At 46.2% G+C, this 27,151-nt stretch overlaps 1 protein-coding gene across 3 annotated transcripts; it reads left to right on the top strand.

Moving 5' to 3' along the window:
- Window positions 1-856: 856 nt before the first annotated feature.
- On the top strand, window positions 857-27,151 carry LOC144174897 (alpha-tocopherol transfer protein-like). 3 transcript variants are annotated; one of them, XM_077703870.1, is made up of 6 exons: window positions 857-1,345; window positions 16,718-16,900; window positions 17,914-18,165; window positions 21,132-21,325; window positions 24,970-25,080; window positions 26,505-27,151. In XM_077703870.1, exons 2-6 carry the CDS (start codon window positions 16,762-16,764, stop codon window positions 26,679-26,681), a joined length of 873 nt encoding a protein of 290 aa, XP_077559996.1. In that variant the 5' UTR covers window positions 857-1,345; window positions 16,718-16,761; the 3' UTR covers window positions 26,682-27,151. The 3 variants fall into 3 exon arrangements, with proteins under 3 accessions (XP_077559996.1, XP_077559995.1, XP_077559997.1); XM_077703869.1 differs by having other exon boundaries at window positions 858-1,345; window positions 16,721-16,900; window positions 26,505-27,149; XM_077703871.1 differs by lacking the exon at window positions 857-1,345 and adding an exon at window positions 11,241-11,366 and having other exon boundaries at window positions 16,721-16,900.

The following is a 27,151-nucleotide window of genomic DNA, read 5'->3' as shown; positions in this document are numbered from 1 at the left end:
TGTCAGCTGGAACAAGCAGATGCAATTGTGTTGTTAAACCCTGTTGATTACAACTGCTAATAGGAATCAAGCTTTTAGATGAACAAAACAACGTCTACGTAGTTTAAGTGCACTTGAATTCATCTATAAACTCTTGTACCAAGCATCCGAGTGGGAACAGTGACCCAATAAAGCTCATGTTTTACCTCCACATAAATGTAATTTTATTCGCGCCATTTTAAATGCAGCGTTTTATAAATATGTCTTCAATAGCGACATGCACAATAAAAATCTAATGATTAGAAATGTATTTTAGAAGTAGAAATTAATCAATAATTTAAATGAGTTAAATCGAGGAAGTGGTCTAACGTCTCTTTTGCAGCGGAAACAGCGCAGTAGGGGCAAGTTGCATAGGTAACCACATGGACTTCTAGCCTTGCGGTTACCTATGCAACTTGCCCCTACTGCCCTGCTTCCGCTGCGGAAGCGACGTTAGACCACCTCTTGGGGACATGTCCAGGACTCCAACGAGCCCGAACCCGCACATGGTAACCCCAGGACACCGACCAGGCCGCCCGCCCGATATTCATCGGTGGACGCATGGTCCTCTTTACAGGCAGCTCTTGCACTTTCTTGCTGAAACTGGCCTATAGCATTCTGTAGTGCATGAAGCCGCTTGCCTCCCGCAACTTTGTTTTTTTCTTTCTTTCAATTAATTTGATGCCCTGGGGCGAAATGGCGCAATAAAAAAAATAGTCGATCTGTCTGGGGGATGTCAGTGGATTAGCTTCGTTATCCTGGCGTCAGTTTCTTCTCCGCCGAAGGCCGCCAGCAAGGTCAAGGTCGTCGGCCGCGTAGAAACCGAGCGAGTGAAACGGGCGTTCGGGTGGAAGTATGAAAACAAAAATACGTGTCAGTGGCCGTGGCAGCAGCCTTGATGGATATCATATCTCAGCTCCTAGCAACAGCTGGAGAGAAGCAGGAAAGTCACGTGACTGGAGCAAAACAGACGGTGTGCCCGTGACGCCGAGAGAACGCAGAACGCCGGCGAGAGAGCTTGCTTTTCCTGCACGCTATTTGAGTGGGGAAGGCTTCTTTCAGTGGGACTTTTCGGTGTTAAGCGGGTTATGTTGTTTCACTTTCGACGAACACGTTACTATTGCGTCTTCCGTCCTCTCGCCGTGTAGTCAGCTAATACTCGGACAACAGAGTGAAGAGGGATACCAGAAGTATACATACCTGGCCTCGTGCCCTTCTCATTAACGGCCAAAAAACAGCAAACATTTGCGCGTGCAACCGTTTCTGTGATAGTCGACGGAGGAAATTGCCCGCCGCGGATAAAGGCAGTTGACAGTCCGCTACAGCGGTGAGTACGGCTGGGGATTTTTGAATGCGCTAAGTAGAGTGTACACAGTGTGTCTTCTTTGAGTTCTTCCTCAGCTAGCGCCTGTTTAAGTGCCATTGAGAAGTAAACGGATAGCCGGGTCCACCACGTTGAATGAAAGTTTGTCAGGAAATGGTTACCGATCCCTGTGACTGAGCTTGCGCGAAGTTAGAGAAAAAAAGGTAGGGCAGATAACGGTTTTCTTGTTTGGCTAAATTCCTGTCAGTTTATGCAAGTTTGTCAGGAAAAGGTTACCGAGCCCTGTAACTAGCGTGCGCGAAGTTAATGAAAAATGGTAGGGTATATAACGATTTTCTTGTTTGTCTAAATTCCTGTCAGTTTTCGACATCAGTTACAGAAAGTTACAGTTACAGAACACTGATTCCGCCGTGAAAAGTCAACTACATATGCGCTATTAGATATTACAGAAGAAATATTCTTCAACTCTAATAAGATTTCTTCACCGTAAGTATTACTAGATTTTCGGATGGTATTCCGATTCTATTGCAGCCTAAAACACCACTTCAAAAAGCAGAAATTTAACATGTTACCGAATCATATCTGACGGGAAGAAGGCAGCATGCAGAGTTTGATGAAACAATCAGGATTAGGTATTATAAAATACGGAGTCCCACGAGGGCAAATTTCAGGTCGTTTGACCTTTTAAGTTTATATTAAGGGTTTCGTACGGGTCAATTTCACTTCAGATATTATCTTCTACGCTGATGACACCAATGTTTTCTTTTCTGGTCCTAACCTTCAATTACTAGAACTAGACGCAGATGACAGGCTTTACGAATAACACGGCTGGCTCAACCTAATGGAATAAGTCTAAATGTAAGTAAGACATAAGATTGGACTTTTTGCCCAATTCCTTCTTAATGGGTGACAGTGTGCAGTAGCAAATAATCGCGGACCATCAGCCAGCCCCCTTTATTGTGGCTTTCCGCAAGGTTTTGTTCCATGTCCTCTGCTATTTTTATTTTCATTAATTATTTAGCTGCAGCAAAAGGGAAATTTGGGCCAGTTCGTTCGGAATTATATTTGACAGCGCTGGGGACGAGACCAGGAGCTCTCGCTCAAAGCAGCGCTCGTCCCATATCTTTCTGTTCCTGGTCTCGTGCCCAGCGCTGTTAAAGATTTACCCATCTGCGTTTTATCTACCATCCACTTGTTCGTAGATGACTGTATCCATTCCGTGAAATTAGTGACGATTACGTTGTTAAAGGGACACTGAAGTGATATGTAAACATTGCGGGATTACTTGCGCAGATTGTAGTCCGGAGTCCGCAGACCATGTTTCGACCACCCTGGGCGCGTTTACGCGATTTTATTTAGTAGAAAAATTAATTCGAAAATGCTGTCCTCCTCTCTTTACGCTCGCCCATTTTCTGCGGCGTTTTCGTGTGACGTCGAGAGGAGCCGAGCTCGCAATTGGCTGCGCTATACTGCACGGCTCCCCTGCCTTCAGACAGTTAGTCGGCCCAGCGTTTCGTCCGCCGGCCGCCGACGGGTCGTCGCAATTCGCTCGATCAGTTGAAACTAAGCCACAACACGTTTGGGAATGGAAGAATGTGCCTTTCTTTACTTCGTTAGTTTGTACACTGTATCTAGCTCCAAGTCAAGGTGGCTTCACACAAGCGCTGCACAAGCGCACATGCGACGCTTCGCTGACTGGTACGCCAGTAGGAAAATATAAGGCCTCTTGAAGGCGGGAGAAGAGTGAGCGAAGTCAATATAGGTACTAAGGAAATAAAATCAACTGATATTTTTACCGTACAGCGTAAAACTAGGGTGCGGGAAGCACTTTTTTGCGCTGGGCGAACAAGCACAGCGGTTAGCAGCACGACTACGCATCTGCGAACGCTTTTCCGTCTACGAAATGCAATTGCTAGACGTGAGCTATTGTGGAAACTCGGGCGACGCTTACTGCACGAGCGCAATACAACAAATAGTCACCTAAGCTGCTTGAAATGCCAAAACTAAATAAAAGTGTAAACTGGTTGACAATATATACCCTATATTACCATGGCCAGCGGAGCCAGCTTCGTGGCCGAGTTGTTTGGGGCGCTAGTTATGCCACCGCAAGTATTTTGCAAGTCAGGAGTTCGAACCCCCGCGGGTACGTGCTTTTTTTTTCTGTAAGTTAACTTTTTCGTTTTCCGCTGATGTTTTCTATATTGAGTTCACCTTTTTTTGGGCCGCAACGTTCATGGCTCCACGAACTAGTTAACAAAACGCGCGCAGGCTGGCACTGGCGCGCTAGCGAGTTCTCGTTGGCGTGCTGTTGCCATAAGCACCGACTGCTTGCAGGCAGTGGGCACAGGCCAGAATGAACAGACCCTTGGCCTGGTGCGAACGTGTTTTTTACGATACAGGCATGAGGGAGGCAAGCTCCAAATATGGGGGAAAAGCGCATGACATTTGGGCGTCTGCGGGTACGCGGAGGGCGTTCATGCACTGCGTAGGTTTCGGCTAGTGAATGCTACGATTCCAAGCCGTCCTAGGAGGCTTATCTTTATGCACTTTTACAGCTGACAACATGGCAGAAGCGCGGTACGATGATTACTGAGTTATTGAGAATGCCCATCCAACAACGCCATCGGTTGGGTTTTACAGAACCGAAACCAAAACTTGTTTGGTTGCTCACCTTGGGCATCGCCCAATCACGGTGCCCGCTCCTCCTAACGTCACAGCTTTAGTTGGTGCGGCCGCCGCAAACCGCGCATGGTAGTTTTTCTTCTTTCGCGCTTTGTAAAATAATTACCGATTTGTCAATCGTAAAAACGATGAAAAGTGTGCTAATTTGAGCCAGTCTACGCAGCGAAAGCAAAAACGGGAGCTTGACAAATTCACTTCAGTGTCCCTTTAAACACTTGCAAACGGATACTGACGCAGTCACATCCTAATGCTGCACGTAGATGCTGGTACGCAACGCTAACAAATGCGAAATATTGCAGGTTTGACGATTTAAAAGTTCTGCTGTACCTTCTTATAACCTTAACATTTGTATTCTTGAATTTGTACCATCTTAGCGTAATGTAGGTGTACGCATACACTCAGACCTTACTTAGTAAATTATATTAACAGTATAATTTGCAATACCAACTGAACTAGCTCCTAAAACACTGCAGTATCAAACAACACCGCTCAAACTTTCAATATGCATCTCCAATATAAGACTCCAGTTGGGTAATTTTGATGAACTCTCTGGAACGTGTTCAAAAGAGTCCCGCGCGATTCATTTATCGCAGTGATGGTGGTACCTCGAGCGCCGCTTCCATGAAAAGTGCGGTGTGCTTACCACAACTAGCAGCTAGCAGAACTAACAGAACTATTTCTGCTAGTTCTGCTTCCTTGGTTTCTCGAAACTAAACCGCCAAAATTACGTCCTCATGGGCGGACTATACTCCAAGCGTCCCTGCCCTTTCCTTGAGCTGAACGTCTGTGCTAGACTTCTTTACGCTTGGGTGAGAACAAAACTCTTCAAGAAAAGCCACAAGCTACATACGTCACACGTAGCATATAATTCCTCAACCATAGACAAAGAATTACAAATAACCACAGCGCTCTCCACCCAAGGTATCCTGTGCCCTGGCGACTCACTATAAGCCCCAGCTGTTAAATAAGCACACACACAAAAAAACAACAACCGCAGAGTGGGGTGTGATTTACCATGTTCTCCCTGTCGCCCAGAACTACATGTCGTGCACGTAATTCTGATGATAGGACGTCTTGCTCGAAAGCTGAGGTACGTCTAACAACCTTGTGCGATGCAATGGTTAAGAAACACTGATGTCACATATAGCGTGTAAACTCTCTCTATTCCCAAACAAACAGGCGTAGCTTCATTTTGCCGCGACACCATATTACAGGGTAGCCGGAAAATGGTGCTTACATTTGGTTAAACGATAATGTGGATGTAAACTCCACTGCAACGAGACGTCCAAGCAGAGCCTGAGTTCAGACTACCATCGTCCGTCAAAGTCTTTAAAAGGTTTTGTCCCCACTGGAAAGCCCAGAATCACAGAGCGGGAAAAGGGCCAGTTGGAAAGCCCAGTGTGGTGTGCAAGTCAAGTTCGGTGTGCAGCGGCACCACTATTCACGCTGCACGTCAATGGCATTGCGAAATTGTAGTTAGAGGTGCCCAGATCACCCAGACGCTTGTACAGGCAAGCTATAGGATTGTTTTGGCATCTAAAGTCACCATATTTTTAGGACAGAATAATTTTTGAACCCTTTGTGTGCGCGGTGACATTGTTATAATTGAGGTTGCCATTTGTCTGTTTGTCCAATAGAAGTTACTGAATTATTTTCTTTTCGCTGCGAAAAATAAGGTATATGCTTAAATACAGTTTCATACATGTACTGTACGCAGCTTTTCTCTCTAAAGCTTGGGATTTTAATCGTGTGCTTATCTTAAATGGACTCTGAAACACTTTCGATAAACGCTTTCATTCTTTCCTTCGCGTCTCGAAGCACCGCGAAAGCTACAGTTATTATCGCCAGCACGGAGCGGCACTGCGCGATTTGCTCGCCGCACCAGATATGCCTTCCGTTTCTGCTTTGTTTTTGTTGCTTTATCTTTAAAGTTGCTATCGAAAAGCGTTCATTTCTGCAACTGAAGGGAAACCGGCCAACAGTCGCTACATGGCCTCAGTGACGTAATTAGGGCCGTCAAAGAACGTCAAGACCGGCAAAGAGAGAAAAATCCTTTGAGCGAGTTTACAAGTTATCTGATGGGCATAGAGCAGTAATTTTTGGCCGAGGTACTTTACGACCCCCTAATCCAAGCATTTAAATTTTTTTAAAAAGTTGAAAAAAGTGTTGCAGGGTCCCTTTAAACAGCGATGCAAGCCAAAATGGCGAGTGGTCACTCCATACGTCTCTTTAATCTTTTTTAAAACATTCAGGAAACAAATGCTGCAGTGATTTTATCTGCTTGGAGAGTATTTCAACATGAGTTTTTAGTTTACACGGATCTTAAATTGAACCTCTAAATCAGCACCTGCAGGGTATTTCTAACGTATTTTGAGAAAATATTTTGAATAAAGCGTGAACGTAATCTGGAACGCTATTTTTGTTGCAGAGTTATAGCGTATTTGTAACACATTTTTTCACGAACACCAAAGGCATTTGAAATATATTCCTATAATATGAAAAACAGAATCGTCGGATTTAGTATATTTTCAGCATACTCTGAGTATAATGCTAAGCTATATTCACACGAGTGTATTTGTATGACATGTTCAGCAAATATTCAGCCTGTTCTGTTTGCCGAAATAAAAAGTATTTTGTATGTATTCGAGATTTCTTAAAGGGGTCATGAAGAAAAATGTAAGTTTGGCTCATTAAAAAGAATGATTTGTCCCGTAAAAATGGCATTAATTTTATCGGAAACTTCGTACAATGGTGATAAAAAGAAACATGTGAAACAGTAGCGACTCCCTAGACACGTTCCGGAAACGTTTTTATGACGTCACAGAATATCGTTTGTGAGATTAACGGCCTTCCAGCTAAACCACCGCGAAAACACATTACTGGTCTATTGTAGTGCAGCCTCTAGTTCCGTTTGATTGAATCTCTCGACTGCTACACGCTTTTACACACCGATAAAAATCTTTTTTTTAGGGCTGGCTCATATGACGTCACTCCTGCCATTACACACCACTGCGCGGGAAATTTGAATGTTTTTCAATACTGCAGGCGTTCTTTCGGTTAAAAAAAAACGTCTTTCGTGGCTAGAATGGAGCTGAGTGAGGCAGTGAAGCCTAGTTCTTTCAAATTAAACAAAGTTGTATTTTCTCTTCATGGCTTCATGGCTTGAAGTACTTGGTTCGTTTCTACAAATTTTCGATATATTTAGAGAGGGAGCAATTAGAATCACTGTATTCTTCTCAGAATATTAAAAAAAGTATTTTAACACTGAGCCAACCGCCAGAAAATATACTATTACTGTATCTTACACATCTCTGAAAAATGCGAACCATATTTGATGTGCTTTCTAATTGACTAAGGCGTATTTCGAAAGCATTACTTGCGCTAAAATATTGTAGGGTAAACACTCTCTGGACTCTCTAAAGACATGCAAAAACATCCATACTTGTAATAAAATCATTGCTTCAAACATCAGTGGGGCTTTACTTACCTGAGGTTTCGGGGCAAAAGACTCTCTGGACTTCCCGAAGTCATGAAAAACCTTGATACTTGTAATGAAAGCATTGTCTTAAATATTAGTAAACCTATACTTTTCTATATAGTTTAGGCTATACGAGGAGTTTAAAAAAAAAGTTCAGCTGCATATGCGAATACGTCAAAATGGGTCAAGAGCGAGCGAGCGAGCGAGAGAGGAAGAAGGAAGGAAGAAAACTTTATTAAGAAAGGATGGCCCGAAGCCGCAGGGGAACGGGAAGGGCAGGAAGGACGCTAGTAATATCCAGCCATCGACGCCGCACAGACAAAGCTCCAGGGTGCTGTCAAGGTGTCCTTGACACGCCAAGAGGGCCGAATCCACTCTTCGTAGGAGTGAACCCACGCCGGGCGGTGTTGGGCGCGAAGCACGGCAAGGCTCGGGCAAGACCAGACGAGGTGCGGAAGGTCAGGCTTCGTTGTGCCATGGCATGCGTAGCAGAGCACATTGGGGTCCAAGAGAGAAGGGGAGGAACTGGGAGCAGATCCGGTTTATAGGATTCTTTTGAGCAATATCTACAACAAGTTTATTAAATCTCGGTAAACATTTTTATGATGGCCTGCCTTTGAATACGAAGCGCCAAGACAATTACGTTACCATTTTTAATTCCGCTGACATTCCCTGGCGAGATATAAATCGAGTTCTTCGGCATAGGGAGGTAAATTAGCAGCTGCTGGTCTTTGCTGGCGTTCTTGCGTTTTCTTTGAAGAATTTATCTCTCTCTCTCTCTCTCTCTCTCTCTCTCTCTCTCTCTCTCTCTCTCTCTCTCTCTCTCTCTATCTATCTATCTATCTCTCTATCTATCTATCTACCTCTCTCTCTCTCTCTCTCTCTCTCTCTCTCTCTCTCTCTCTCTCTCTCTATCTATCTCTCTATCTATCTATCTACCTATCTCTCTCTCTCTCTCTCTGTTGGAACTTCTTTCTCTTCTTCGCTGTAGCAGATGACACTCATCATCATCTGTCTTCACCAGCACGGACCGAGCGGTGGCACGCGCTCGCGCCCCACGCGACCCAGTTCGATTAAAGTCCCCATTATCACCAGACGTGCGCTCTCCGCTCTCTCCCGGGTTTCGGCACCATGTAATGGACCTCGAGGTCCTCCGGCTGCCAAGCCGTCGAGAGAGAGCGGAGAGTGCACGTCTGGTGATAATGAGGGCTTTAAAGGAGCCATGAAGAGAAAACAAAAGTTTGTTTTATTCGAAAGATTAGGTGTTTCATAGTACCCCAAGCGCTTTCCCGGAAGCAAATGATGCTTTATTAACTGAGAAATAAGGCAATTTAAGCCAAAATTTTAAATCTCCCGCTAAAATTGAACATTCGGTGACGTGTACAATGGCGTCATAGAGCCGGTCCATGAAACAGATACTTAGTATGTCGACTCCATATAGCACCCACACGCGGGAGTCGATCGAGACGGCGGCCATTTTAAAAATACTAGTAAAACCTAGTGCACCCGCAGCCCTAGTCATGGAATCGCCTGATCCGGAGAACAAAACTCTCGCCGAGGAGCTCGGGCTTGCATTCAACAACCTCACACCACTAAAACGCTCAATGCTTCTAAGTGCACGAGCGGCAAGAGTTGTGGGATACGCGGTGGACGGGAAAGCGACCATTCCGCGATAGCCGCAACAGACGAACGCCCAGCCGTCGGCACCGCTGCCTCATCAGCCCCGTCGCGACGGACGAATATAGACTGGTACGTATGTGCCGTATTTTGATTACGGTTAATAATAGTTCAATTTCAGTAGCAGTATCATTTATGCCAGTTGGCCGGTGTCGTGTATGGAAAGCCATTCGCGCGAGCTCTCTGCTTCGACCAGAAAGATACGAGCGTCAATGCGCGGTGTTTACGGCATTTTTTTCCCCAAGGTCAGAGCGATTTGACGAAGTAGGCGACGAGCGCCAGCATGTCCTAGGAGTGAGCTAACGTAAGGGTCCCTGCCGTAATCACTTCCTCGGAAATGAAGCGAGCACACTCGTACTTCCTTTAGCTCTCTTTCTCCTCCGTTTGCAAAGTTCACAAAACGTAGCCACTTGCTTCGCCTAGGTTCGTCGTTGGGCAGCACATGAAAGGAGATCTGCTCACCGGCGGGAATGTCGCACTCCCTCGACGACTTGCCCGTACTACATGGACATTTCAAAACGCAGCAACGAAATTTCATTGTAAAGTACTCGAACAAACTGAAGTTTTCAGTGGTTGTAAACTGGAAACGAGCTCGTAACGACAGCAGCAAGCCAACACCATTCGAAACTTACGCGACGACTGGCACTATCTCGTCGCTTCTTGCTGTTCCTTACTCCCCTCGTTTCTATTTTTACCTTTGCTGGTTGGCGATATGACGGCCAACCTCCTGTGAAGGGATTACGATACGAAGCAAGGTCGCGGCTGTGCGTGCTGGAACGGTTCGTTGGCCCCGAAGAGCCTCGAACCCGAAAATTCGTCTGCGCGACGGCGAGATGTCGAGCTCGGCCGGCGCTAGTTTCGTAGGCATTGGCGCACACGCTTGCGTGTTTGTTCGGACCTTCAACCGTTTACTTCACCGTTATTCGTCATAAAAAGAATGTGCAGTATGTTTCACGGGCATTTAGCTCGCTATGCAAACTGTAAGCCCTGCCTAACATGCGTTTGCTTTTGCCGGCCTCCGCCAATCGCAGAGCATTCCCAAGTGACATCACAGGTTCTGTTGCGGAAAATGAGCTGGTGGGTCGCATGGTCATTTCCTTTTTTCCTAATTATGTAGCTTATTTGAGCGAAGTTTGCGTTATAAGTGGTGTCGTTATGGTTCTAACGCGGCAATCTTTCGAGTGAACCAAACTTGTGTTTTCTCTTTATGGCTCCTTTAATCGAACTGGGTCGCGCGGGGCGCGAGCGCGTGCCACCGCTCGGTCCGTGCTGGTGAAGACTGATGATGATGAGTGTCATCTGCTAGAGCGAAGAAGAGAAATAAGTTCCAACAGAGAGAGAGAGAGAGAGAGAGAGAGAGAGAGAGAGAGAGAGAGAGAGAGAGAGAGAGAGAGAGAGAGAGAGAGAGAGAGAGAGAGAAATTCTTCAAAGAAAACGCAAGAACGCCAGCAAAGCACAGCAGCTGCTAATTTACCTCCCTATGCCGAAGAACTCGATTTATATCTCGCAAGGGAATGTCAGCGGAATTAAAAATGGTAACGTAATTGTCTTGGCGCTTCGTATTCAAAGGTAGGAACGGAGCGCGATTGGTAGAAGAATACGTAGCAAAAATACCAGATTTATAGAGGCACAGCTCTCTAACATTCCTGAAAACCTATAATAATAATAATATCCTGTAAAGGAATGTGACCATGCTGTAGCGTAATTCCAACATTCGACCGCCGCACTAGCTACCGTCACCTTCGGCACCACTTTCACCACTGAAGGTCGGCTACGACACAGGGCGCCGGAGGGGTTCATTTGCTGGCGGAACGTACATCGCTACGACCCTGAAGCTAAACCAGAAGATCGTGTGTTGTAACGAAAACGTGCAAATACAAATCAATTCGCGCAACCGCTGTATCAGAAACCAGTTTAAATGAGTGTTGTGGTGTAAGCCGATTGGTATGCTGTCGCATACCTACGACGAACTCTTTCTATTACCGCTTCGGGCGCTCGCAACATAGTGTGCCGAGACTCGACCGCTCAGGGGTTTGTAATGCGAGTAGTCTTGTGCCCGTCTTATCCCCCGTTGAAAAAGTGCAAAGCGGCCGCTTCTGAGTTCAGTCGACGGGGGAAATCGGCCGCAGTGGGAGAGGCAGCGTACCGCAGGCTACAGCCGGGAGTTTACTGACCGAGCTGCATGAGGTACGTGGAGCGTACGCGTGCGTTGTAGTTTCTGTAAACCTTTTCAAAGGCGTCAGCTTACACATGTGTCGAGAAGTAGGCAGTCGTCATCGTGCTCGTTGAGCGGTAAGCTTATCACGAAATGGCTACCGAGGCTTGTAACTGTGTTACGGAGGGAACGCAAAGGGCTGGTCGATATCTGTAGCTAAAGTTAAGCGTGCCAACAAGCTGAAATATCATGACTCGCAATGACTTAAGATGTGTTGAATGAGTTCCCCAACCGGCCTACAACTTGCTTTTTTTTCGTAGTTAGCGGAGACTCGCTTCATTCAAATTTCTTGGTTAATAGACCGGTTCAGTTCATGTTTTGTTGGTGTGTGCGTGTGTGAGTGTAAGTGTAAGTGTGAGTGTGTGTGTGTGTGTGTGTGTGTGTGTGTGTGTGTGTGTGTGTGTGTGTGTGTGTGTGTGTGTGTGTGTGTGTGTGTGTGTGAGTGTGTGTGTATGAGAGTGTGAGTATGTGTGTGCGTGTGAGTGCGTGTGTGAGAGTGTTTGTGTGTGTGTGTGTGTGCGGGCGTGCGTGCGTTTGTGCGTGTGCGTGTGCGTGTGCGTACGTGTGTGCGTGTGCGTGTGTGTGTGTATGCGTGTGAGTGCGTGTGTGAGAGAGTGTGTGTGTGTGTGTGTGTGTGTGTGTGTGTGTGTGTGTGTGTGTGTGTGTGTGTGTGTGTGTTTGTGTGTGTGTGTGCAAGTAAGTGGGCTGGTGGGTGTGGGTGTGCGTGCGGGCGAGCAGGTCTGTGCGTGTGTTTGGTCAACTGATTTGAAAATGTTTAAACGCCTTGTTCGGCTTGGGTGCAGTAGTGCGCACCCCCTGAAGTCCTGTAAAAAAGTTACGTTCCACATCAATGTTTTTCGGAACATGAATGGGAAAATTCCGCAGTGAATAATCTCTAAAGACCAAATCTTAGTAGATAAAAGCGGTAGTGAAATGGGAAAGCGCACGGAGGTGAACATTTATTATCGTGCCGTAGGGAATACAATACTTGTCAGCTGTTCGAGAAAATATTATACCGGCCGTAAAATACATAAATTAGGGTTAAATGAAGCTCTAATTCGGGTTTAAAATGCCTTTATTCGCTCTTTTCAAGCCACGCCATTAATTTTTACTTTGCTCACAATACTGATGACAGTGGTTGATTACACTTTCTTCGCAGGTTTGTCGTTCTGGTGAGTATGCCGCTGTTCAGAAAATCGAGCAAAAAATCAATTCGCAGCACGTAATTTCAGAAATCTGCCACCTCTGTACCGGTGGCGACTGAACGAAGGTTAGCTTGTACGCGTCATACTTGTACGCGTCATACTTTGTCGCAGAATGGTGCATTTCTTGCCATTATTAATTTGAGTTTTTTGTGTGAACCAGCACGCAGATTTAAAGCGTGTTTTTCTCTTTCAATATGTTCTCCGCTTCTTCGTTCTCCCGCGGATTTGGATTACAGCCTCATTCGCTTCTAAGTTCGCCCCTTGTGCAACTCACATTTTCAGAAGGATACGAGTCCGCGTGTGAGGCGTTCGTCGCGAGATAACGAAACGCGGCTAAAGTTGGTGGTTCCATGCCCCCTTTCTGTTGTTAGGCTGGAGTACTGCTGATAAAGATCAAGCGCAAAGTCAGCATACTGGCACGTTTTCAAGCCTCCCAGACAGCGCGAAACAAACTCCGAGGAGACGCACAGACAAGCGTTGTTATTAACCCGCTCGCTGCAGTCGTACAGCTTCCTAGTGCCGTTTTCGTTCGAGTGCGAATAAACAAATGCCAAATCATTCAGCTCCTAATACTGGCTACAATAGCCTCGTCCTCCTCCCCGCACTTCACAAAAATTGAAAGGCTATTTGCACAGTAGCACGTCGTCCCCAGCCCTTTTGGTGCTGCGGGCGGCAGATGCCTGTTACAGTGTTGGAAATTGCAATGCTGGATGGTGCTTTTGCCTGTTGTTTGCTTGGCACGGCAGGCTTCGCGCTGTTTAGGGACAACTACACGAGCCAGAAATAAGGTACGTTTGACCTGCGTACCGTCCAGTTTCCTTCTTGTCTAGTAGTTCTAAAATAATCCAAAACGCCACATCCGTTTCCGATCGCCTGCAGAAACTACAGGCGCCACAACTTGACAGAACTTTGGAAGCGGCTCAACCTCAGCGCCTCGTAGAATGGTAGGCATGTGTTTACTGTGTTGTCTGGCCCACAGATAACGATTTTTCACGAGTTTAGCGTGCTAACGCGCTGGCCCAAGATCGTGGCTCCCGCGTTTATACTGTTTAAGTACACCCTGGTACTGGGGCGCGCACACTAATGCTCCTGCACAAGTCTTCCAAAGCCGAGGAATTCCCTCATAAGCCACGACAGTGTCGGCCGCTTCCAGTAATTCCACTTAGGCGTCAGGCGACAGCTCCACGAAAGGCACAAATGAAGTCCTTTCCGACGCCGCACTTTGTACACAAGTTCGTGAAAAATCGTCGAACGGATCGCTCTAAGCACTGCGGCGGGTGCCCAAATGTGCAGCACGTGGCTTGGGACTGCCCGAACTCTGGCTGCCTCCCTGCTTTCCTAATCTGTGCCACTCTCTCCCCATTCTAATGAGCGGTTTGTCGATGCAAGCGCATAGGAAGAACTACCCGTCATCACACAAACCCCCACAGGGGACCGAAGAAGTGCTCTACGCGGCTCACTGGAGGGCCTGGATAAAAGTTCCCACCGCAAGCTGACGATAAATAAGCTGTCATTCCTCATTTCAAAGATATGCTATGGAGAAATGTAGCTTGCATGTTCGACTGTCGCCTAGAAATGCTAGCAAGAAGAGCTGTATTAATAGTTATCATGCACTTACACTTCAGAAAATTGAATTACGATTTGTCCCTAAAATCACTATATCTCTGTGGAAAATTTTGTAAGTTGGACTACTTCAGAGATACATATAATCTAAGGTATATAATATAGTTTGTTTTGTGTCTGACAGTTAAAGGGTGTGAAAGGCAGAATTTTATGGACGTGACTCACGCTGAATGTAACGAAGGCTGGAGGAAATAAACGACACCTCCCCATAGCCTGCAGATTCACTTCATTTGATCAGGATAAATCATAAACACCTTCTGAGACCCCTTCAGGTCACTATATGAGTCGAAATTTTTAAGCAACTTTCCCACAGATTTTTGCTTATTTCTTTAACCACGTGGCAAATGAATGCGCGAAGTCTTCTTTATAAATGAAATATTTTTTTGTCAATAATGTCTTCTAAACTTACAGTACATATGTTTGCTTATTTCGTCGTTTGTAGCCCTGCGATCAGTTCGAATATCGGCATAGCTCCTGCTATTGATGACGTAATCCTACCGCCCCTGAAATATCAGCCGAGGACTCGATGAATACGCCAATGTAAAGAACTTCCTCCTTTAAATACGACCTGTAACTGTTTCGCCTAACAAAGTGCATCCAGTAGGGGAGATACTAAGAATATTTATCAGTTTTGATGCTGGCGGCAACGTCCTCGTGTCTTTCAGGTATGCACGCAAAAAAACCCGGGCGATCTCCACTAACGTGAAACCTGGGGAGGCCCGAGGCATGCAGTGGCAAAGCCTGCAGGGACCGGGAGGAAAACGGGAGGGAAACTAAAAATAGTCCGAACAAAAGAGCAGTCCCAAAAATCCGCGAGCCACAAAATCGCAGTTTATTTGATTTAAACCGTTCTGAAGAAGTCGCGAATTGTTCCTTGGCTTACATTCCTCCTTCGTGTGAGAACGACTGCTTGCATCTCTGCAAGCGTCACATTTTCTTTGTAAATATCACAATCATTGTGATTGCACGCACAATGCAAAGGTGATGGGGTGATCCCCGTGAACCACAATCACCGCAATGGCTAGCTATTAAGTAAAGGAACAATGTGCACGACGCGCGACACAAGGCAAACGTGTTGATGATGTTGCATGTATAGTCAGCGTCACCTGGTGCCGAAAGAAAAGGGAATGTATGACAAAAAAGACTGGCCACGTATGAGCAGTTTCCGGCTTTTCAGATTGCTTTGGCCGCAGACTACATGCACAATTATGGCCTCCAAGATAAAAGTTTGTTACCCCGGCAAGAGTCAAGACAATACCCACCTAATTCGAAGCTAGCTGGGCGGATTAGGATTCTAAATGGCGTCGTCCTGAGTCACACGGCGGCTCTGTGGCAGAAAAGTTTGTCTGGAAGATTTAACTTTTGGCTTTATTCTGTCCCAAATATCCGTTATGCACATTACTCCTTTGGGACAACTGGTGGTTCTGCGGGAAAATCCGGAATATGCAGCAAGTACGATTTTTTGGAGTCTGAAAATACCGTCGGCTAAAATATGTGTATTCTTCGCGCCATGACATTTGTGCCCACGGAGATATAAATCGTTGGGGGTAGAGGTATACAGTTTTGCTGTAAGCCTCGTGTCTTTGAAGCACGAAGCGTTCTAGCGCTGACGGTGCAAAACGAGTGTCCGGTGTTCTTTTTGTACGCGTTTTTCCACGGCGATGAAATATTCTAGCGCTAGGCGTTGGAAATGGGTGTCCCAGTGTGTTCCCTTAGTACACGTTACGTTTTAGCATGAGGCGTTGGAAAACAGTGTCCCGGTGCTTTTTAGTGTCGGGACTACATGATGTTACGACGACATGAGACGACGAGGACATGAGACGCCGATAGCCCGAGTCCATGAGGGGCTCCGCCTTAAAACACTGCTTATTCTAATTATTTCGCAATAATCACTTTGCAGAGCCTTGTAGCCCTGTAGGAACTTTGAGGCATTTACCTCTGTAACGTATGTGTTCTCCTGCAACAATTATCTGCGTATATCAGCAATGCAGCGGGGCGGGAGCCTGAGAACCCTGAATAACCATTATTGCAACGAACTTTTTAATGCACGACTCAAGTGCCGTTGGAGGCGGTCAAGACAACGGGAATTTTTTGGAAATTGTGTCTTCCGAGAAAATGCACTGCCCTGCCAGCGGTTTTAGGAAGGATAGGTACAGTAGGTGGAAGCAAGACGTTAAGAGTCCCATTGACGCCCATGCGAGCTGATTATTTCAATTCCAACTAGTTTTGCACTCTACATAAGGCCTTAACATCAACCAAATACCTCTTCTCTTTAGCAGGCCAGCACCACCAACATGTGCTGATTGGGTGCTGCAGACAGTCCGCCTATAGTAGACCAATGTTTTTGTTTGACCCAACGAAGTTGGGTCTGCGGCGTCGGTGGTCAACAGTTTGGACCATAAACAAACGAGTGCAAAAGCAGTTGTCTGCATTAAAGAGAGCAGGTGTACGTGATCTATGATTGCTTAGTAATGCTGCGTTTTGCTGGCGCGCAGCAGCACTGCGGCACTTCCTGAAGGTGGTGCAAGGAGAACGTGCCATGACTAAGACCGCAGACAGTGGAGACCCAGATATCGCCGCGATTCTGCCCGACTTGGAGCTCGTGGCGAGGACAGAGTTGGGAGAAACTCCGGAAGTCAAGGAGCGCTGTCTCGCACTCCTGAGGGAGCTCATCGCCGGTGAGTTCGTCCACAGGCAGAGCAATTTATTTATCCGAAGTATGGGTGGGGTTCTCGTGATTCGGCGGTGTTGCTTTGAAGTTAGAATAAGCGTAGAAAGAGACAAGAGGTAGAAAACTAAACACACCGCTTACTTCTATGGCGTGAAGGGTTTTGTTTTGGGGAAGGTAGAGCCCTTTTTTTGCAACGTGAGTTGCCAGTCACTGCAGACGGGTCTCCATAGGACAGAATTACATTTTTTCACCCTGAAGTGACTAAGTTGCTGTGTGCGAGTCCTGGCGAATTGTCCCACAATTGTCCCCCAATTGCCCCGATTTAATGCAACACATTTCCCCCAGACTAACAAGTAATTTAACAAAAATGGGTTTTGTAGTGATTCAAATAATGTTGAAACGCATCGCATTACTTGCCAGGGTGGAGGCACTCCGGAGTGGGAGTTGTCTGATGGAGCCCCCCGCCTTGCAGTTGGCTCCCAAGGAGAAATGCGGCAGGCGTTTTATAGTATGCTGTTGAATAGCTGCCGTCACTACGGGGCCTAAACTGCCTTTACGAACTGAGTGAGTGTGGCATAAAAATCATGCCAAAGCGCATAAAAGTGTAGCTAAATGATATTATCCGGTGTACCTTATGCATGGCTGTCGGTGGTAAAATGAAAAAAAGAACAGTCATGTAGAGACAAGTGCGTAATTCGATTGGCGAACACAAATTTCGCAGTAATTTCCCGCTAGTCGCCGTTATAACGAACGACGAAAGAGGCTCTGCGCAGTACGCGATTTGTACGGTTGTTACCTTATCCCAGGAACTAAAAATATCGCCAGTTCCCTATCAATCTGGTGAATTATGTTTTAAATTTTTCCTACCTTTACCTTTTTTTTCGTACCGTCTGCGTAACAACCTTATAACGCTGAAAAACAGAAGGAAGTGACGAAGAAAGTTTGTTCCGTTTTGTTGATTCTTTGCACACATAATAGTTGGCTTTTGTTAGTGACACCTTTCCGGTATGCGGCGCGCAGGTGACGAACAGCTGCATTGTCCAGCCGACGACACATTTCTGGTCAAGTTCCTACGCGCCCGGAAGTATTGCGTGGAGAAGACTTTCCAGATCATCCGGAACTACTTCCGCTTGAGGCAACGCCCGGCCGGTTTGTCAGCTGACCTGTCTCCTTACACGGTGCCTTATCACAAAGTCATCGTCGAAAATCGTCTCATCTTGGTGTCCAAGCTGAGAGATCCCCAGGGGAGAGCTGTAGCCATGCTGAAACTAGGTAAGAGCACCCACCGCTTCAGGCTCAGAAAAAAAAAAACCCTCGAAAGGCTCACTGTACCAAGATCCAGTTTTAGTATAGCCTACGTAGTAAACTTGGTTATTCGGAACTCAGCTCTTACCCGTCGCTAAGAATGTTGCTAGGAAGGTTAGGTTACTAACGAATGCTAAGAAGGTTGAAAAAAAAAGCAAGAAAGAGTAGTACCACAGGATGGTTGGCGTTCAAATTTAAAGTTGCTGAGACGGTTATTCTGATTAAAACAAAAAGGCCGAACGATACGGGTTCTTAGTGTCTTACGCACTGTACTTGACGTGGTATGATGTAATTCAGAGTTTTATAGCACAACGTAGCTGGTAGGTGCTGGTGTACCTTTGATGCCTAAAGACCCAATTTGCCGAGAAGTTCACCGCGTTAAGCCTTACTGCGGCGTGTAAGGGTCATACATTCTCAAGTGTAGTGCTCACAACTCATAGAATGTACACGTAGTGGCGCCCTTTATGATTGAACGGTTTTTTATCCCTGCTTCAAACAATTACAGTGGTATAAACGCAAGCTTCTTTGGACGAGAAGCATGACATCCGCATGGTACAGAGAGAGAAGGTTAAAGCAATATGAACAAGTATCATTTAATAGAGCAATGATTTAATCGTTCGTAAAACCCTGGCGTTATCTCTAACCAAAAAAAGAACTATGTTACCAGTGTTCGCGTTAATAATGTGCGTAATAATGTGCGTAATAATGTGCGTTAATAACTGAGCAAAGATTGCAAACGTGGAAACCAGTACTTCTGTTCAATGCTTACATGTATAAGGCGAGGGAAACACCATGCAAATCGTTTCTTGCGCTGAAGTGCGCCTACCAGGGATGCTGGTGTTCGCGAAGAAGCTGCCATTCGCGGGACCCTTTTGCAGAGTCATATCTTTTAGGGTTTCGCGTTTTTTGCGTGTGTTCGCAGAAAACCTACTTAAACCGGCGCATTGTGCGTGGTGTAAATAGTTGTCTGCAGCGCATCGGTGTTTCCATTCTTCCTGTTTGTGTGACGCTTTCAGCGCTCTTCTTTTCAAAATCACAAACCCTTGTGAGCTATAAACCCACCGTAACCTCATCCGTGCAGCACAAGTGGGGCATGACCCACGATGGACCCGGTAGCGGCAAAAATGGTCCCGGAGCAAATGGGTCCAAAAAAATTGGTCCCAAAACAAATGGTCCCAACTGTGAAGAAGGAAGAAATATATGATCTCAGGCTTGGCACCGCCAGTCGTTATTTTATGACATTAAAAGAAAGTCGGAGGGCCAACTGTTTCAGCGGGGCGTGACCCACGATGGACCCGGTAGCGGCAAAAATGGTCCCGGAACAAATGGCTCCAAAACAATTGGTTCCAAAACAAATGGTTCCAACTGTGAAGTAGGAAGGAATATATTTGTTTGGGTGCAACTGGAGTTCGTTCTTTGACTTTCGCGGGATAATGGCGGACATGTGTTCTTTCGGAACCAAATAACCAATACAAATTCATAAAAATAAACAGATTTTTTACATTTTACATTTTACATTTTACATTTATTATTTATATAAAAGCTCAACGAGTCAGTGTCGGAATCGCCTGTTAGTCAAAGTTCAAACGCTGACGACAGCAAAGGAACCCTCACGAGGATGCTTCGCCTTCAACCGTCGCCATCGTTAGACAGTGTTGGTTCATGATTTGATAGGATTGCTATAGCCTGATTATATGTTATGTACTTAATGTAGGAGGTTCCTCTACAGTCTTCGACTGTGAGACCTCCTGCAGTTATTTATTCTGTTTAAATTTTTATTGCAGTCATAAACAGAAACTGAAACCAAAATGGACGGATCGTCTTATGAGCGTTTTTTTTCCAGCACACACAGCGCCACGACAGTAAGCTTGATCTATTCTTAAAAAAATGAAGGAGGCTCACACTAACGCGTAAGACTTGAAGGCAGTGAAGCTGTACGAAACGTTCACCACCATCACGAAGGCTTGAGTGCGTGATTGCAGCTGATTTGCCTTTTCTTCGCTGCCGCAACAAATTTTACTCCATCATTGTAGCTATAAGCGTGTTACCTTCATTTCTTTTTGGACAGGATAATCATTGGACATCGCCTTGGAGGGGCGCATGCTATGACGTGTCTTTCTGGTTCCGAGCAAGTGTTACGACGATTACGGCGAACACTGGAGTCTTTATCGTTTCAAGCAAGTGTTGCCCCGATTATGGCGAACGCTGGATTTTTTTGGCCAGTTTTGGCCAATCTCCATAGGCGGGTATGCTTGGCTTGCAAACGCGCGCCGGGGACGCTGGGTGGTCGCCGCGAGGCACGCACACATAAGCACTCGGCATTTTCTTGGTTTTGTTAACTGCCGGGCGGTCGCCGCGAGGCCCGCGCTTTCGTGCGCGCGCTGAGGTGCGGGCGCTCGGCAATTTTTTTTTTTTTTTGTGAAAGATTGCTCTGCAGCATAAAACGGTGGGGCTGAGTTAGACTAAATGAACGGAAACAGGAAGTTTTCACTTAGGATGACTAAAAGGCTCCAGGGATACGGCCCAAAAAGCCAGCGTCTGTAGTCGGGTGGCTGGCTCTGGTGGCTGGTTCTACACTATTTAAGACTTGCTGTCTGGAACGTTGGATACCACGAGAAGTCCAAACTACGGACATGAAAAATTACGGTTTGCAAAACAGATTCGCTCTTAAAAAGCACCTTGAATTGTCATAGGGCAGCGTTTTTCCCACGTAACCCCCCGGACCAAGTATCGCAGGACCATTTCCCCCGGGGCCATTTCTTCCGGGACCATTTTTTTCCTAAATCCTGGACCACACTGCAGAAATCGGTGACCCAGGGGTCATTTCTGACGGGTCATGTCCCGTGAGTCACAAAATTTTCGGAACTTGTCAGCAGCAACATAAAACAATTTTGAATGCGTTATACACCAACACAATTTCACTTTATTTTCAGGGGCGTGGAATAGCAGCATCTGCTCGGTCACAGAGCTGGTTAGGGCTGTACTAGTGTTGGCGGAGTGGACCCTCCAGAACGAGGAGTTCCAGATCAGGGGCGTCGTCTGCGTGGCCGATCTGAAAGGACTGCAGTTGTCCCACATGGCCCACTTCACCCCGTTGCTTCTCAAGAAGGTGGCGCACATCACTCAGGTAGGGCGAATAATACAATCCTGCCACGGGCGCCTCACGCACACCGAGCGGGTATACTTATCGAGGTGTTTTAAAGCGACAGCTTTCTTGGCGACATCGATGGCGTCCTGTCAAAAAAAAAAAAAAAAAACTAATGCATTTCCCCAAAGAACGGTTGGTTGACCGAAAAGCTGTGATAAGATCTTTGGACACACGGCGCGTGCGTGAAACCAGCTTCCATTGCGTCAATACGGTTACTTGAAAATCGCTAAGAAGGAAGGGATCTAGATAAGACAATACAGACATCTTTTATGAAGACGGAGTGCCATGGATACCTTTATCCTATCAACCATCTATCAGTATACACTTGGATTGACCGTAGATGCGTTTGCTTAGTGCACGACAAATCATCGCATGGGTTGGTTCTTCGTTTGCTATTTGGGTCTTTTGAAGCTTTCACGATCAATTGCGCGCCATTTCAGCTAAGACTGGACACACTTTTACCCTTCGCGCTTCTCTCAACATTCTTTAGAAAGGGGTGGTAATGTTTTTTTGCTTGGTTTGGGTGATAAAATACCTGATGCTCGGCCTTCTCCGCAGAGGTAACAAAAAAAGAAACCTTGTGTGCCAACTGACGTGGCAAGGGTGGGTGCGTGGGGAACGCATTCTTCACTACCACAACGTTACAGTGATTGACCTTGTGACCAACTGAGATAAGGTATAAGCTTGACCTAGCGGATGAAAGGACAAGGTAGCGAGCGTGGTTGGACGCGCACGCGCACAACGATGTCTCGCCACCAGAAGCGCGACGCCAGGTGGACTAGCGATGCAATTTACCACGGGCTCGCGTGTCGCGGCTTATTTAGCCTCCGTGTGGACAGTCTTTGCCAGCCAAAAAAAAAAAAAAGCATTCAAATTAGGAGCTTACCTCTCAAACAAGGATAAACATTGTATGCCACGAAGCTGGGGAGAAGGCGTTTCGTTCTTACTCTCATGAAGTGTGTTGGCCGCACGTTAACGTTAAGCTTTTCGTTTTGATTGATTTATTATGATGCTTAACGCGCCGAGGCCGCACAGGCAATAAGGCACGCGGGGGGCTACGGATTAATTTTGACCACCTGGGATCATTAACGTGCGCCGAAATCTCCAACACACGGCGTTTTTTTTCCTTTACGCCTACATCAGAAGAGCGGCCGCTGCGGCCGGTAATTGAACCCGCGTCCTCGTGCTCAGCACCACAACGCCTTAACCACTGAGCCACCGCGGCGGGTGTATATGCAGGGTGACCCAGCTATCATGCCCAGGATTTAAAAAAAAAAACAGTAATGGCGTTACTCGAACAAAACCTAGTGCATAATGTTTCCAGTACAGAGGAGTAGCGACCAGTAAATTTTTCGGTAATGATGTTTAATAATTTATGATAAATTATCTAACTCTAGGAGTACTGCCTTAATCATTGAAGTGTCAATGATGCATTTGTAGGTACCCACGAGAGGAATCTAAGTGCGGTATGTTCTGCGTCGAACTAATTGCGTGGTCATTTATTCTGACTGATCAAGAAAACCCGCGAAATATGAAAAATGCCACGTGACAGCGCTTCCGCGTGCATTGTAAAGCAATGCCATCGAACAGGCTGCGTCTGAGTTAGTCAGAATGAAATAAACAAAAGGAAGAAAGAAGAAATCGCGACCGAGTATGGGCCTTATCTGCCACACGCGAGTTTCTTAGTAAGTATACTAAAGAGGAAACTGCGCCTAGTAATCCATGTCGTCGTGGGGGTTTATGGGAAAACGTCATGGACGTCTGTGTCGTCATGGGCCGCCATTATACATCGCGCTCGCCTTAGTTTCATCATTGGCTTGGATTGAAACGTTTTAGTGACCGCAAATTTAAACAAAGTGCCACAAAAACGCGAAGAATAGTGCGCAACTATGTATGTGGAAAGAAAAAACAGGCTGTTTTAAACTAAGGAAGAAGGAAGTTAAGCGTATTTTTGCCGGAACGGTTGTGCCTGCTATTCCGCCGGCCGAGGTTGTAGCTACGAACAATGTTAATATTTGGGCAGGGGGGGGGGGGGGGCACTGATTAGAGACTATGATTTTATCATTTTAGCATTATTTCAAATAATAAGTTGTTTGAAGAGTTTGGAAAGTTTTTTGAGCGTGCGTATGAAAACTTTGCCTTCGTGGTAAACCGGTGCACCTACCGTCAGCTAGTTTAACAAGAAAAAAGAAAACGTGGCGTTAAACAGTCGTGCACGATGACAAGATAGGACGCATACAAGCGCCCGTATCTGTCGTATCCCCGTGGTCGTATCTTGTCTTCGTAGAAGTACGTTTTGTTTCTTCTTTTCGTCAGCTACAAATTTCGCGGCGGCATATGACCCGCTCTGTCATACGTCCTTCGACTGCGGCATGAGCAGCGTCAGGTGTGATCACGTACTGCCTGCTGTTTCAGCGAACACAGCTGCCGCAGAACAGGCAGGATTTCGGCTTCCTTGTAGCTCGTAAACGTGTTAATGCATGGTGAAGAAAGCAAATCCCCAAAACCACTTAAGAATCCAATTGTCATGCCAAGCCGTGTCCCGGGCGTGGACGTGTCACGGGCAAAGCCGTTGCTTTCATTCAGCTTATTTGAGGTCGCTGGTTTATGATGCTCTCGGGAGCGCCGTCACGTGGTATTTTTTCATATTTTGCGGGGTTTCTTTATCAGTCAGAATAAATGAGTACGCAATTAGTTCTCGCTGCAAATACCGCAGTTATATTCCTCTCGTGGATGCCTAGAAGTGCCTCATTAACACTTCAAGGGTTAGGGCAGTACTTCAGGAGTTAGATAATTATTTATAATTAATTATTTAAACCTCTTTAACGAAAAAAGTACTGGTCGCTACTTCACTGTACTGGAAACATTATGCGCTGGGTGTTGTGTTTTGTTCGAGTAACGCCATTCCACTTTTTTAAAAATCTTGGTGCATGATAGCTGGGACACCCTGTATATTCCTTGTCACGATCAAGCTGACAGGGCTGAGTTTAATAAGCAAGGGAGTTCGTCAACGCTGCCGATAAACGCTTTCACTCTTTCCGACAGGTCCGGAAGAAGCGTGAAAGCTGTAGCTATTGCGATCCCAGAGGCGCAATACCAGATCCGTGCGTCGCCTCAAATACGACTTCCCGTTTTCGGTTTGCTTTTGTTGCGATTTCTCTAAAATAGCCATCGAATGCAAACGCATTTGATGGCTGCGGCTGAAAGTAAGCAGCCTGGTGGCTGCGACATCGCTGGAATTACTTGATTCTACCGCGCAAAAAACGCCAAAACCCAGGAAAAGTGAAACAACTTTTCAGCAAATTTCAAGGTCATCTGACGTTCCCAGAGCAGCAATTTTGTGACCCCCTATTCTAAGTGCTCGATTCAGTTGTTGAGTACCTTCTGCAAGTATTTCAGATTTGGGAACTGTACACGAAGTGTTTCAGGGTCTGTAAAACGTATCGACGGTGAGAAAATTTGGTTTGCACTCAAGAATGCATCAAGTATGTTTCGATAAAAGCCTTTGCTGATACATCAGTTGCCCTGCCGGTCTGTGGCGACCTAAAAGGACATATTTGCACGAGCAACACCCTGTAAACGCAGAGATGTGCCTCCGTCACAATTCCGTCATTTTCTTTCAGGACTGCTGTCCCGCACGCATCAAAGCTGTCTACGTGATCAACAATCCTTCCCTTTGTGAACTTCTGTATGCGATGTTCAAGCCCTTCCTCAAATCCAAGCTTGCGCAGCGGGTAACGCCTTCCCTCACTTTTTAAAGCTTTCTTTCACCCTTGGCACAGGCTCCGAGGCGGCTGCTGCTGTTTTCTGGCTTCGTGCGCCGCGGAGTTTTACCTTACGCCAGACAACGCTAGCAAGCTTCCGCTTAAGGCCCCCCCCGAGGGCCCGGTAAGCGACTTGAGGGGACCGGGTGGGGGGGCGGGGGGGTGGGGTGGCAGGAGGCTAAGGTTCGTCTGGAGAAGTGACACGGGTTAACAATCTCTTCCTCGGACCGCACGAGGGGTCATGCGGAGAAGCAAGTTGTAGAAGATGGGGAAGAGTGGAGGGGGGGGGGGGGGTTGCCTCGGGCAGCCCCAGTTCCTCCACATATCACATTCTCTGCCCTTGGAGCTGGTGGCGTTTCACCAGGGAGATTGAAAATTTCAACGCTTCCCTCCCCAACTCGTATTCCTCGGTGCATTCTGCACGGTTCGCATTTTTGAAAAATCAGCAACTACTCCAACACAGCACCACTAAAGATATGCCACACCCTAGTTCATTTCAATTTAGGTATGACATGATACGTACATTCCCATATCTGCGTGGGATCAGCCAATTTCCCTGTAATATAATACCCTACTTCGTTTATTTCAGCAGGAAGCAGTAGCCTCTCCGCAAAAAGCGGATCAAATTTAACTTTGGCTTTAATTTGAAATTTTCTCGAATGCTGATGCAACCACACAATAATTCAAGAGCTTTTCTGGCCTCTTAATGCAGTTCGTAAGTGTCCAATGAAGCGTGTATTTTTAATTTATTGGTGATTTCAACAAAAAAAAAAAAAAAAAGCGCGCCACACTACCTCACTCCGCGTTTTAATCGCCAAAACCATTGATGTGATAACTCTCGGTAGGAAAAAAACCTTTTTAGTTCAACAACCGAAATCATTTACCATTGTGATCGATTTGCACCTCATTGAGTACCAAACTAGTAGTGCGCATGAGAATCATTAACATTTAATTGTTCCCCAGCTATGACGAGTCCAATAATTATACCTTTTTATCTAGGCCTTGGTATGCACCAGGAGTGAGTACTATCCAGATAACCATAACTTGGTGACGTAACAAGTTTGAAAAACCAATTAAAACTGTAAATTCTACACGATAGAGGAGGGTGTATTGGCATTTCCGAAAATATCATAAAAACTACACGTGGTGAAATGAGTTCTTGCCGTCCACTTGCTCTACTTAGCATTGAAAATGTTAGCTTGAAGGCTCTTTCTTTGCTTGTGCTGAGGTTCATCGTTTGCGCGCATGACAAATGCGCCTTTAAAGTTTTTGCATTAGGAATCTACAAGCAAGAATCTTGCTAATATTCTTACAAAACGGTTACTGTGCATAACTGCGCCTTCAAGACAGGACACCTGATGTAAACATAAGTGCGCGTGTTCTTCCTGTTTCAGTTCCACTTTATGGGGTATGACCTCAACAAGCTACATGGCATCCTTCCCCCCGACTGCATACCGGCTGAGTTCGGTGGCACGCACGAAGACTTCGACTACAAAAGCCAGGAGAGCGACGTTAAAAGCACCAACGACTATTTCGAGCGCGTGTCTCGCTGGGGCTATCGCACCGACTGAATAAGAACGTAGTGCTTTCGTTGCTTTTTTGTGCAGCGTGTAAGAACGCACAGGGTGCTCTGCGCCTACTAACGAGTGTCGATCATCGCCGAAGCCTCGTGGTTGACTCTGACAGAGCGGTGGGGTGTGCGGGCATAGGGAGGCGAAGCTAAAGAAGAGTTGCAAGCTGGGCGAGTTGGAAATGCATCTTGAATGAAACCAGGCGCAAACGTAACAGGACGCAGAAAGGAGTACACAGGACAAGCGCTGGTCTAACAACTGAAAAATTTATTAGGCAGAAAAGAAATATATAGGCAGAAGATACCACACCCCCAAACACCAAAAAACAAACACAAAAACCGCAGAACACTGCGCAAACAAGATGAAACATTGCATGCCAAAATGGAAAAACAAACATGCGCCAAAATCAACTCACGAGCCCCTGAGATACATGATCTCTTTTGCATGAAGCATTACACTTGCTTGGCTAA

This window comes from Haemaphysalis longicornis, unplaced genomic scaffold (genome assembly GCF_048455015.1).
Source record: "Haemaphysalis longicornis isolate Haplotype H1 unplaced genomic scaffold, Haemaphysalis longicornis Haplotype H1 scaffold_3, whole genome shotgun sequence".
Lineage (NCBI taxonomy): Eukaryota > Metazoa > Arthropoda > Arachnida > Ixodida > Ixodidae > Haemaphysalis > Haemaphysalis longicornis.
This window is presented reverse-complemented; position numbering and strand designations above follow the sequence as displayed.